The 13,688-nt window shown below is 40.1% G+C and overlaps 1 protein-coding gene across 1 annotated transcript in view; it reads left to right on the top strand.

Annotated features, from left to right (window-relative positions):
- Positions 1-12,189, top strand: part of pskh1 (protein serine kinase H1) — a 49,693-nt gene extending 37,504 nt beyond the window's left edge. Inside the window, exon 3 of the mRNA XM_078544167.1 lies at positions 7,163-12,189. Coding sequence (XP_078400293.1) covers positions 7,163-7,480 — 318 coding nt within the window. The 3' untranslated portion in view covers positions 7,481-12,189. The remainder of the gene's footprint in view (positions 1-7,162) is intronic.
- The last annotated feature ends 1,499 nt before the right edge of the window (positions 12,190-13,688 follow it).

Below are 13,688 nucleotides of genomic sequence, written 5' to 3'. Positions count from 1 at the left end.
CATATAAATAGGGAAGTCTTGCTAAAACTATACAAGGCACTATTAGACCACACCTAGAATACTGTGAACAGTTTTGATCCCCTTATCTAAGGAAAGATATACTGGCATTGGAGGCAGTCCAGAGAAGGTTCACTAGGTTGATCCCGGGTATGGAGGGATTTTCTTATGAGGGGAGGTTGAGAAGGTTGTGCCTGTACTCATTGGAGATTAGAAGAATCAGAGACGACCTTATTGAAACATACAAGATTCTTAAGGGGCATGACAGCATAGATGCTGAGGTTGTTTCCCCTTGTGGGAGAGTCTAGGGCCAGGGGGCACAATCTCAGAGTAAGAGGGTCGCGCATTTAAGATTAGTTGAGGAGGAATTTCTTCTCTCAGAGGTTAGTTAATCTGTGGAATTCTTTACCGCAGAGGGCTGTAGAGGCTGGGTCGTTAAGTGTATTCAAGGCTGAGACAGACAGATTTTTAATTGGAATCAAGGGTTATGGGGAAAAGGCAAGCAAGTGGAGTTGAGGATGATCTTTGAATGGTGGAACAGACTCGATGGGCCGAATGGCCTTTTCTGCTCCTACGTCTTATGGTTTAACCTGCAAGCTAGGGTATGTTGCAGTGTGAAAGACCACTCAAGTCTTTGAGTTTCCAGTAAGCAGAGTTTTATTCAAGCATACGCTGGAGAGAGAGAACCACAGCCTGCTATGATGCGCCTCTCCGTGATATGGGCTTCGTAGCACATATAATGAAATATAATGAAAACTAGGAAGAATAATGTTTCTAATTAATTTCTTAACTAACCATACTATTCTATCAGCAGATGTTCCTATTATCTCACCCCTGGGTACAGCCTTCAGTTCCCCCTTATCTCCCCCTTGTCCTGTTCAGCAATGAATGTCTGTGAATGTTGTTATTGTTACAACTGTTGGTTTAACTGCCTCCGGAACTATCTTGGGCTAAGGATCCCGTCATGCCTATGGTATTGGCTAAATTTCCCATCATGCCTAGAAAGACCTCTCATAACTACATCCGTCTATTCTAAAGCCAGAAATGCACGTTTTAATGTCAATCTTAATAAAATCAATTAATTTATCCCACTTCAGGTGGCATTGAAAGCTCATCTCACTGGTGGCTCAAAGAGTTTAAATTCTGCACTAATTTCACATGGGACCCTTTAATTGGCAGAGAAGCATTTTAATCAGCCTAAGCTGAATTCAATTTCAGACCTGAAAGTTGAAAGGAGATTGTGCTAAGCCAAATTGCCACACAGTGCAGATTCCTTCATTACGCATTCTTCTCAGTGAGCCAGATATGCAAATATTTTGTAAGCTTTGTCTAGCAGGTGTAATTTAGTTTATAAGTTCCATATGACAAGTACTGTCAAATCTATAAATTGTATTACATACACAGAATAGTGTCTCCTTAACAGAGCACTGATCATATTGGCTAATTTTTAAAATTAAATGTAAAGAAATCTGGTTGTAATTGTGGAAAATAATTATTATATGGAGATGCTGGATATCTTGCTGCACCAAAATTTTGAAACTGATGTAAATCCAGAAGTTATTCAAGTATTACAAGTGAATTTCCTCGTAGACTGGCTGCTTACTTTTTGAAGTTAGTGATGGAGCTGTCTGACATTTCAGTTAACAGCTTTGTACATTGAGGCACCCCTGTTCTTTACCCCAGTTTCCTTTAAAATTCAGTAAAGGTTTCTCCAATGTCCCACTATCTTCAATTTACATTGTTCTACAATGATCCAATCATCAAAAGTAGCTGAATCTGAGAGACAAAACTTCTGTTGGGAAATGGGAAGGGCGTAAGGAAAGCTGAGACTGATGAATAACAATGTTGCATATAGGATTTCTTTTGAGTATTTTTGACCTTTTCAGAATGAGATACTCGAAGATAACTTGAAATAGAGCTGTATGCTGTGAAAAGATAAGGCTTTCACTTTTAATAAAAAGGATTCACTTCATTATTCTTCAAGTGGTGTACAGACATTCTTTCTAAATCTTGATGGAGAATAAAGGCCAGTAGATTCTGATTGTCAGACAGAGAGATTTGAAAAAGGGGCACTTAATGCTGTTTCAATGCATATTAGATGACTATCAGTCCCTGTGCCTTTCTGTGTGTATGACTAGGAATAAGATAGAACTGCTTCGGTTGTCACAACCTTCAAAAGTTATCTTGGGTGATTTGTAAATGCTGTCCATTGCGAAAGTATTTCCTTTGCTGTCCAATGCAATGCGTGACAAACAATCTAATGGTAAATATCTAGGAACATCTATCCCTATAGGAGACTGTTGTCTAGCACCTTCCATCAATGCACTCTCTCATCATCTATCTTCAATTGCCCTTCTGATCCAGCTCTGCTCCTGAGTGTAAATAATCATTATAATTTCAGTATCATTGCCATGAAAAAAATCGCGTGAAAAGTAGAAAAGGGAATGAACTCTGACCTCAAAGTTTATGTCCTTAAGTACTTCTGTTCTTATTAAATAGCCACCCTAGCAAGTATTTCATAGCAGCAGGTTGCAAATCAAATTTAGCCTCATTATTTTTCTAGTTTTGTTCTGGTTAAAAATGCGGCTTTTAAATACAATCATTACTAATTTTCCCTTTGAAGTAAACAATTTGTTGGCCTAATTTTAAAATGTATCAGAGTTGACAAGTGATATTTTAATAAACTGAAAATTGTCCAGCTGCTTTAGTTTTTAAAATAAGAACAGGGAAAAAAAATGTGCTGCTAATCAAAGGTCCCAGAATATATTGGGAATTATCACAGCAATGTTTCCCAATTGTTTGTAAAATAAGATCTTTCTGGTAGCAGAATTTGAAAGTAAATTGATATTAAACCACATTATCACTAAAGTACTTAAATATAACCTTTTATAATACAGCAATATTCAGCTGTAATACTATATACTGTATAGAGCAAGTCCCACAAACAGCGTTGAAATAAATGTTCAGTTAATTTGTTTGAAGCGTAAATGTTTGTCATGACACTGGGAAGACCACTCCACTCTTTTGGAGTAGTGTCATGGGATCTTTGCATCCACCTGATCAGGTTCAGTGATGTCTCTCGTGCCTCTGAGTTAGTCATGGGATAAAGTCTCACCCCAGGAATTGAGCACGTAATCTAGATTGAAACTTAATTGCAGTGTTGAAGGAATTCTGCACTGTCAGGTGCTGTGTTTCGCATGAGCCATTCAATGAAGAAGTGAAATAATATGGAACTTTCACTAACTAGATAACATATGGTTTATTTTCCTGTTCTCCATATTCATTGCCAGACATCTTGAATCCAAGACAGCTTGCACAAATAAGCAATCTTATATTCAAAAATAGCCACATTATACTAACTACAGAAATGGTACTTAAACATATTGTAGCAACAGATTTTGCTAAACCAATAATTGATCTTTGAATACCCGGTAATTATTTCTCTGGAAATAGAAAATCCATGCAAACATTTAAACTATTCACAGTTTACGGAACATTTTTTGCAATGGTTTAGAATATGGTGTGTTCAGTATTCATCGGGGTTTTGCTCTTATCCTTCATGATCAGCCTCGCATTTCTGCAGAATCACTCCAGTGTGGAGTGTGTTGTTAGTTATGTGCTCATTTTAATCTTGGATTTGTTTCCAGTATTTCCAGCTGTGAGAGCTGTAGTAAGCTATCTGAAATGTAAGCTTTTTGTAAGTTTTTGAATATGCATCACCTCTGCAAACAGTGTTTTCATTGCCTCCAGGGTATCTTCTGTAAAATGGTGCAACCAAATGCAGTGTGTGTGTTATGTCACATTGCGAAAAGTTACTTGACCTAGTTAGATATTCCAACAAGCAATAGGGTTCCAGATAAGGTGTTGGATACAGATTTAATAATAGCCTTCAAAAGGGAATTAGATAAATACTTGGAGAAAAGTTTGCAGAGATATGGGAAAAGAGTTGAGGAGCGGGACGAACTGGATTGCTCTTTGAAAGAATTAATGCAAATGTGATGGTCCGAATGGCTTCCTTCTGTACTGTACTATTCTTTGATTCTATGAAATTAAAATCTCAAACATGCACACCAAAAATGAGTGAATGCTGCTTGTGTTAACGTTTTCTGTTATTTGGATCCTGGGCAGAAACTTAAATCAATCCTGTGATAAGATGTCTGTGTTGTGCAGTTGTGTAATCATATTGCTGTAAGTGCGTCCAAGGAAACCACATATTTAGTATGGCAAATGTAAAAATAGAATGCAATATATTTTGGTGCAATTGATAAAAATATGCAGTGGTACAATTGGAGTATTCTAATACCTCCTGAAAGAGACCATCAGTAATAGTCTAACATATTTTGTAGTTTTATTTTATTGTTGCTTTAAGTTATGCAACTATTCGCTCCAAAAAATATTTTTGCAGCAATTATAAACTTTTTGTTTATTGCATTATAGTTGAGCCACTTTGGTGGAAAAGTAAAGTTCAAATATTTAGACCTGAGTGAAAAGTATTAAAGACTGTTTGTAACACAAGAATTATCAGTTATGCTTAAAGTGAGTAATACCAACTGAATACTGGCACATTTGTCAGGGGTGAATTTTTGTAGTTTTCACTTTCTCCTGCCTCAATTTTGCTATCTTGAATTTTGACCCCAACATCAATGAATCGTGCATATGTACTTTTTAACTGGCTGTATTTTAATTTTATAGAATCAGCATCTGCATTCTTTACCAGAAAATTGGCATCTGCTGAGTTTGCAGAACTGGAGGAAATGAGGTGTGGAATGGAACATGTGTTTTGCCTCATTAATTCATCACTCTGGAGAATCCAACATTTTCACTGTCAAATATATATGCATTTCTGACTATATCCCATGGTTTTCAGAAACAGCAGGCTATTTCCTAGGTCAGTCAGCACTCTTTTCTCTACACCATTGCTCGAAATCCTGGGCTGTGTCCTGATACTACACTAGCAGGCTGTGCAGATTCTGTGCTCATTTTGGAGAAGAGATTAACATTGAGCAGTTGGCACAAAGCTTTACAACTGATCTAGCAGCTCAAGTTACAAAGAATTGGACTTCCACCAGACAGCTGTGTAATTTGAAGCCCAAGCAATGACATTGACCCTCATCTAGCTGCACTGGCGAATTTTGAAAAGAAACTCTGCCGTCCCAGGGCACCAAAGGTTTGGACCAGAACCTTTCTGGTATTGGCCCTGTTAATGAACTATTTATTTGATAAGTAAGCTAATGCCCAAGTGCCAAATACATAGAGGACTTATTATATTGAACTCAAGTTAACTTCGATTAACACTGTATAAATCTTAGATTTACACATAGTAAGATGTTTAAGGAATCAAAATGTGCCCCGTTGCTGCTGGCTTTAAAATTGGAATAGGCATAACAAAGCAAATAAGTGGACTTGGCACCATGAAACTGTGGGTTAATGAGTTTTATTGTATTGAAGGAGCTACGGTAAATGGCTGTTGATCTAATTGGGAAAGAGATATGGGATTTGCTTACTTGTTGCTAGGCTGATAGATTATATGGCTATTGAGAGGTGCAAAGCCCAGAATTTCCTAGCCGCAGGGACAAGTAGGTTAGGCTAGGGGGATTGGGGTAAGTAAGTTAAAAATAGAAAACAAAATGTGCAGGATATCTGACTGTCATTGCCCTGCAATGTGCACTGTTCCAGAGAGGATGGGTGAAAAACTCTGCCCTTATCGTTGTTGAGTTGGCTGCCATAGGGACTACATTTTCCCCAGTGTTGCAGACAAAATTGCACACACTCGGCATCATAGTTCATTCTGATGTAGAGAATTGGTGTGTCTGTAGGTTTTGGCATTATAGTGCTTGGGAGTGAATGCGGGAAAAAGTCTTTTTTTTCAGAATTACACGTGTAAAACAAATATTTGTATTCATGTAGCATATTTTTTTTATTCATTCACGCGATATGGGCTTCACTGGCTGGTCCAGCATTTATTGCCCATCCCTAGTTGCCCTTGAGAAGGTGGTGGTGAGCTGCCTTCTTGAACTGCTGCAGTCCATGTGGTGTAGGTACACCCGCAGTGCCGTTAGGAAGGGAGTTCCAGGATTTTGAACCAGCTACAGTGAAGGAATGGCGATATATTTCCAAGTCCGGATGGCGAGTGACTTGGAGGGGAACTTACAGGTGGTGGTGTTCCCATCTATCTGCTGCCCTTGTCGTTCTAGGTGGTAGTAGTCATGAGTTTGCAACGTGCTGTCTAAGGAGCCTTGGTGAGTCATAGTATCTCAGAGTTTGAGACAATAAACTAGCGTTGAAGACTGTTATGTAGGCCACTCGGCTTATTTAGACATGTAGACAAATGAATACTGTTTCATCCTTTTAATGAACCCACTCATGATTTACCAAACTTCATTCCTTTTGTGAAATACTGACAGATTGTAGTTGTAATTAGTGTTGTTGTACATTAATTTTTAAAAAAGCCTTGTAAAGGTCTAAGTATCCAATACCGCCAAAACTAGAACTTCACACCAAATTCTGCAACACAAATGTCCCAAAGCTAAGTATACTACAGAAGGGCATTGTTTTACAGTTTACAAAATAATTGATTTGTACTGTGAAACGTGATGTCCAAAATGGCAGTAAAACACTCAGAATTCCATGTTGTGAAATGCTGATTGGTTGGCAGCCCTTTTCTCATGCACTATAATTTGGTATTCCCTTTGAAATTTGGCATTTTTGTGTCTGTGCTGATGAGTGCAAGATGAAAAGCTTTGACAACATGTCTCTTTTATCAGCAATACTCAAGTTCTGTACTACCAAGCACTATAGTTCATTTTCCTGAGAAAAATATATTTTAACCGGAAATTTTGTTCCCTTGTACATGTACAATTTCATGTTATGCTGTTTGTCCATTCATGAACATTCAATTGTCACCTAAGTAACAAAGCATGTTATATGTTCATTAAACTTCATGAGTAACTGCATAAATCTTGCTTTTCCTGATGCTCTCCTTCCACCTCCACCCCCCTGGCCCCCCCCAACAGCCCTGGTATTCTTCTCACACCAGTATCCAGTGCTCTCTTCTCATTGTTGACTTATTTTAATTTTATCAAAATGCTAATATAATTTTAGTGGCTTGTCAGACTTATCCTGCAGTTGTAATGATTTTATGTTTTTTTGCTTATTTTGTTTTTAGCCATGGCCCAGTGTTTCAAACCTAGCCAAGGACTTTATAGACCGACTGCTTACTGTGGATCCCAGTGAAAGACTGACTGTGGGCCAGGCCTTGAAGCACCCCTGGATAGTAAGCATGGCAGCCTCCTCCTCTATGAAGAACCTGCATCGCTCTATATCTCAGAACCTTTTGAAGAGAGCTTCATCTCGATGCCAAAGCACCAAGTCAGCCCAGTCCACAAGATCTAGTAGGTCCACAAAGTCCAACAAGTCGCGGAGAGTACGAGAGCGGGAACTGCGAGAGCTTAATTTACGGTACCAACAGCAGTACGAGGGCTGAAAAGGACTTGGAGCATTTTTACACAACGTTGCCTTCCACTGTGCACTTTTTATTCATGTATCTCTCAACAGCAAGTTGACCATTGTGGATTCAGGAGAGTTTACACAAACCACTTTCTGCCAATTTAAAAGAAAAAAAATTGCTTGAATTCATTTCCAAATGTTACTGCGAGCTTAATTGCTAACCCTCAGAAGATAAAACTGACCAATGTTCAAAATTCTAGTGGAAAATATTGAGCCAATGAGACTTTTTCTAATTAAATTAGCTAAATGTAAATGATTAAATGACTACTGTACATAATGGGGCCATTTACAGGAGTAAACTTTGATTGGCATATCTAAAATTGCTCTAAAAAGGGCTAGAAATGTTGAGCCTTGATGTGCTGGTTATATTTCATAAGTTCCAGTTAATTCCAGTTTTATAAGCTTGTGTTTGTAATTGTGTTGCTGTCTTCTCTATATACACTATTTTCAATACATTAATCTGGTAACGTTGACTCCCATTTTGCAAAAAAACCATTACTGGTTTTTAATACATCCAAGATATGAATGAAAGTTTCTGACTCAAATGTGCATAATGGATACTTAATCTGCCAAGGAAATGTCTGAAGTTTGATGTAGACTAAGGCAACTTTTTACAAACTTGTACTTTTTCTATGTTTTAAACTCTTTCTTACAGTTGCACATCTTTCTTTTGCATTCAACACTGAAAAGGCTGAGCTTCCTTCAGTTTTTCTCAGCAAAAATATTTTGTTACATATGTAAATTGTTTAATAAGCCACTTGAGCCTAGAAAATCAAAAATCACAATCACTGCATACACTAACTTTATGTGCACTTCATCAATATTTCTTCTGTTACACTATAACTCCTGACGCAGTGTCCACTGGCGCAAACCTGGATTTACCCCATGTTGACAGTGGTGGCAATATGGCTTGCATCTGCACCATCCTGTCCGCTGCTGGTCTGAGCCCTTATCACTTCACTCACTGCCTCCCGACTGCCATCCTGTGATGCCTTTCACCGAGGTCTCAGTGCCTCCCTCTCGCCTGAGCCCTTACCATCCTTTCCAGTGCCCTTGCTGGAGACCTCATTTGCTGCCCCTCTCCTGCACTTACAGCACCAGTTAAACACGGAGGAAACTCCCTGCACGTTGTCCCACTGCACGCTTCCTAGGAAAGATACAACATGGATCTCCTGCAATAATTACCTGATACTCAATCTGCTTAAACATTGCAATTTTTATTTTAAAAAATGCAGGTGTTTTTTAGAGAAGAAGGTATAGCATTGTTTGTAGTTTCCAGTTCAAGGTGTAATTTTTTTTCTGGCTGTGTTTGGCCTGCACCATCTTTGATGCTGACAACTACCTGGGACATCGTTGGCAGTGATATCCCAGGCACTGCAACGGCATGTGCATGGAGTGCGCCCTCTGCAGTTGTGGCATCACCTAACTCTGCCCTTTCATTAACCTAGGCGTGCAAGTCCAAATAAGTGATCATGAATTTAGTTTGTGGTTGTGCCCTTAATGAGTATCCCAAAAGCAGCCATAATTAGAAGCAGAATTAGCCCATTTTCAAATTTGCCCGTTTTAATTTAATGGTATCACGGGTGAGATGAAAGAGGAGAGATTGTTCAATTAATGATGGTATTGTAAGTCGGCTGTGAATATTATTGTGAGTTGCTGCTGTACCAAATGTATGCAAGCAATAACCTCAATTTGAACAAACCCATAGCTTCTTTCAACCTATTTTCATTTCTGTTTTAAAACTGCATTTATTTTCTTCCTCTAGATCTTCACATGTGATTGTGATTTCCAGGCTGAGTGGGTGGGTAAGCAGGTGACCTGTTGTCAGACCTCAGTTGTAGTATGTGTACAACATCAGCCCAGGATGACTTTCTCTTCAATTTGTCATTCTGCAGCTGGGTTAGTCTTTACCTCCTCAAGGGTATTAGAGCCACCATACCCAATAATGGAGCTGCAGGTGCAGACCTGTGTCCATCCTCAAAACACAACTGTTTTGAATGAAGATCATTTGTCCTCTAATTCTTTGTGTATTAGTTTGAGCTGTGCCATACTTTGGTGAGGCATTTGTCTCTGACACAGGGCAGTAGATAGTACTGTTATGTAGATTCATACTTATGATATTCCTGCACCAGGTCCCACTTACTTTTCACCCCTATCCTTGCTAACCCACAATGACTCCAGGACCCTTGACATCTCCAAAGTAAAATTATTATTCTTACGTTTATATTCCTTCTTGGTCTTACCCTTCCCTATCTATCTAGTCTCCTCTAGCCCTCCAACTTGCCTCACCGTCCTCTTGAACTCTACATTCCTCTGGCAGGCATTTTGTGCTTCCCGCTCCAATGCCTCAGCATTGGCAGCCCTGCCTTTAGTTGTCTAGGTCCCGTGCTCTGAAATTCCTTCCCTCACCCTTTCTCTCCTCCTTTAAGTGAAGAGATGAAAATTTTGTTCATGCAGTGATGCAGTGTGTTGTGAAAATCAGTAATGCACTAACTGAAAAGGTGTGGTTGCAGGCTCATCTTTCAAAAGGAAATTGAACATTTATTTAGGAAAGAAGAATGTGCAGGGCTATGGGGAAAGTGCAGGGGAGTGGACTAATTGGATAGCTCTTTCAAAGAGCCAGCACAGGCATGATGGGCCAAATGGTCACTTTCTGCACTGTAAATTTCAATGATTTGAATCTCCTTAAAATCAACCTCTTTGATTAAACTTTTGGTTTAGTGTGAGTTCTTGTCTGATTATTTCTCTGTAAAGCACCATGGAAAGCTTTTCCGCATTAATGGCACTATATAAATTGTTGAAAATTATATATTAATATAATTTGAAAATATCTAAAGAAAAAGGCCATTGTTCTTGCACATCAGAAAAGCATAACTTAAGATGCAGTTTCATCCTTTGCCAGCAAATTTTGTCTGCAGTCTTTCTTTCCCCTCAAATGGCACTGGTAGTTGAAACTGGCTAAATAGCTTGAGTCCCTTAGAAGGATTTTGTAACATGGGTCCTTTAATGTTCTGATATTTTTATGCTTAGTTGAATAATAGCTTGCTCACACTCTATGTTTGTGTCCTTTTGCTTATTGTCTAGTATTTATCAGTTTGCTACATAGTCATTTGCCAATATTAAGCATTCAAAGTGGAAGTAATCCTTTTAAGTATATTAAAAATCATTCAGTTTTATAAATCTTCCATAATCTTCCATGACAGCATTGGTAGGAGTGACCAGCACGCAGTTGTTGTGGAGACAAAGTCCCGCCTTCACATTGAGGATACCCTCCATCGCATTGTGTGGCACTACCACTGTGCTAAATGGGATAGATTTCGAACAGATCTAGCAACTCAAGACTGGGCCATCAGCAGCAGCAAAATTGTACTCAGCTACAATCTGTAACCTCATGGTCCAGCATAACCCCCACTCTACCATTATTACCAAGCCAGGGGATCAACTCTGGTTCAATGAAGAGTGCAGGAGGGCATGCCAGGAGCAGCACCAGGCATACCTAAAAATGAAGTGTCAACCTGGTGAAGCTACTTCGCAGGACCACTTGCATGCCAAACGGCATAAGCAGTAAGCGATTCCACAACCAATAAATCAGATCTAAGCTCTGTAGTCCTGCCACACCCAGTTGTGAATGGCGGTGGGCAATCAACCTCCTCATTGGAGGAGGAGGCTCCACAAATATCCCCTTCCTCAATAACGGAGGAGCACCTCAGTGCAAAAGGTAAGGCTGACACATTTGCAACAGTCTTCAGCCAGAAGTGTCGAGTGGATGATCCATCTTGGCCTCCTCTGGAGGTCCCCAGCATCACAGATCCCAATTTGACTCTCTGCATGGGATATCAAGAAGTGGCTGAAGGCACTGAATAACCTAATGGCCATGAGCCCTGACACTATTCTGGCAATAGTACTGAAAATTTGTGCTCCAGAACTTGCTGTGCCCCTAGCCAAGCTGTTCCAGTACAGCTATAGCACTGGCATCTACCCGGCAATGTCAAGTTACAGCCCCATCAGTCTACTCTCGATCGTCAGGTAAGCAATGGAAGGGGTCATCTACAGTGCTATCAAGTGGCACTTGCTTATCAATAACCTGCTCACTGACGCTCAGTTTGGGTTATGCCAGGGTCACTCTGCTTCTGACCTCATTACAACCTTGATTCAAACATGGACATAAGAGCTGTACTCAGAGGTGAGAGTGACTGCCCTTGACATCAAAGCCCCATTTGACCAAAGGTGACATCAAGGAGCCCTAGCAAAACTGGAGTCAATGGCAGTCAAGGGAAAACTCTCACTGGTTGGAGTCATACCTAGCAAAAAGGAAGATGGTTGTGGTTGTTGGAGGTCAATCATCTCAGATCCAGGACATCACAGCAGGAGTTCCTCAGGGTAGTGTCCTAGGCCCAACCATCTTCAACAGCTTTATCAATGACCTTCCTTCCATCATAAGGTTAGAAGTGAGAATGTTCACTGAAGATTGCAAAATTTTCAGCACCATTCACGACTCATCAGATACTGAAGCAGTCCCTGTCCAAATGCAGCAAGCCCTGGACAATATCCAGGCTTGGGCTGACAAGTGGCAAGTAACATATGCACCACACAAGTGCCAGGCAACGACCATCTCCAAGAAGAGAGAATCCAACCATGGTCCCTTGACATTCAATGGCATTACCATTGCTGAATTCATCACTATCAACATCCTGGGGGGGCTACCATTGACCAGAAACTGAACTGGACTAGCCATATAAATACTGTGGCTACAAGAGCAGGTCAAAGGCTTGGCATCCTGTGGCGAGTAACTCAACCTCATAACTCCCAAAAGCCTGTCCACCATCTATAAGGCGCAAGTCAAGAGTGTGATGGAATACTCTGCACTTGCCTGGATGAGTGCAGCTCCAATGACACTCAAGAAGCTTGACACCATCCACGGCAAAGCAACCTGCTTGATTGGCACCCCTTCCACAAACATTCATTCCCTCCACCACCTACAAACAGTGGCAGCAGTGTGTATCATCTACAAGATGCACTGCAGAAACTCACCAAGGCTCCTTAGGCAACACCTTCCAAACCCACAACCGCTACCATCTAGAAGGATAAGGGCAGCAGATACATGGGAACACCACCACCCGGACGTTTGCCTCCAAGCCACTCACCATCCTGACTTAGGAGTATATCACCGTTCCTTCACTGTCACTGGATCAAAAACCTGGAACTCCCTCTGTAACAGCACTGAGGGTATACCTACACATGGACTGCAGCAATGCAAGAAGGCAGCTCACCACCACCTTCTCAAGCGTAATTAGGGATGGGCAATACTGGCCTAGCCAGCAATGCCCACATCCCATAAATGAATTTTTTTTAAAATAGCTTTCTAACGCTGGGCACAGTCCTCTTTTTGGAGAGGGGGTGAGATAGGGGAATTCATTGCTATCATTAGAAGACACTATGAGTTATAAATGTGGAGCTAGATAGGGCAAGGTAAGTAGTTGCCGGGAGCTAAATTCATAACTTCCCATCAATAATCACTCTGGCTTCTCAAAATGAATGTCATACCCTGAGTATGACCAGTAATAGCTACTTCATGGTAGATACCGACTGAAATTAGTACCTTCCTAATTGTTTTCCCAAAGGTGAAAATTAAAACTTTCTCTAGCTACTGCATGTGTGATAAATGTAATTATGTTTCGGCTGTGAAAATACTCTTCATTACAGAATGTTGGGTTTGGTGGACCAGTGTGGATATGCAAAAGCAATTCATACATCAGTGGTTTGTGTTTTAATGTTTCTTTAATGTAACCAGTTCTTTGCATGATTTTTCTTCACCACGGAAACCTATTTTTCTTTAGAGACCAAACATTGTCAGGAATTTCTGGCCAGTTAGAAATCTTGTTAATGAACATAAAATCTGGCTACTTGTTGTATTGCTGAGTGTAAAGGAAGTTTGACAAGACACATCAAAAATGCCATTAAAAATTCTCAACAGTCTTAATTTCTGCTCCTTTACATTTGCCAAACCATCCACACCATAAGCAATTAAGGTTCTATATTATCAGCGTTTGAGTTGGAGTTTTTAATGGTCAATTACCAATGATACTAGGGTGTACTATAAGCAGTGTAGATTACTGTAAAAATATGTGTAGTTTATGGTCTGTGGTTATGAGCTTGCAGGTTTGAATCAGTGAGCTTCTCCCAGT

Source organism: Cetorhinus maximus, chromosome 6 (genome assembly GCF_964194155.1).
Source record: "Cetorhinus maximus chromosome 6, sCetMax3.hap1.1, whole genome shotgun sequence".
Classification (NCBI taxonomy): domain Eukaryota; kingdom Metazoa; phylum Chordata; class Chondrichthyes; order Lamniformes; family Cetorhinidae; genus Cetorhinus; species Cetorhinus maximus.
Note: the sequence above shows the minus strand (reverse complement) of the source record. Positions and strands in the feature narration are given on the sequence as shown.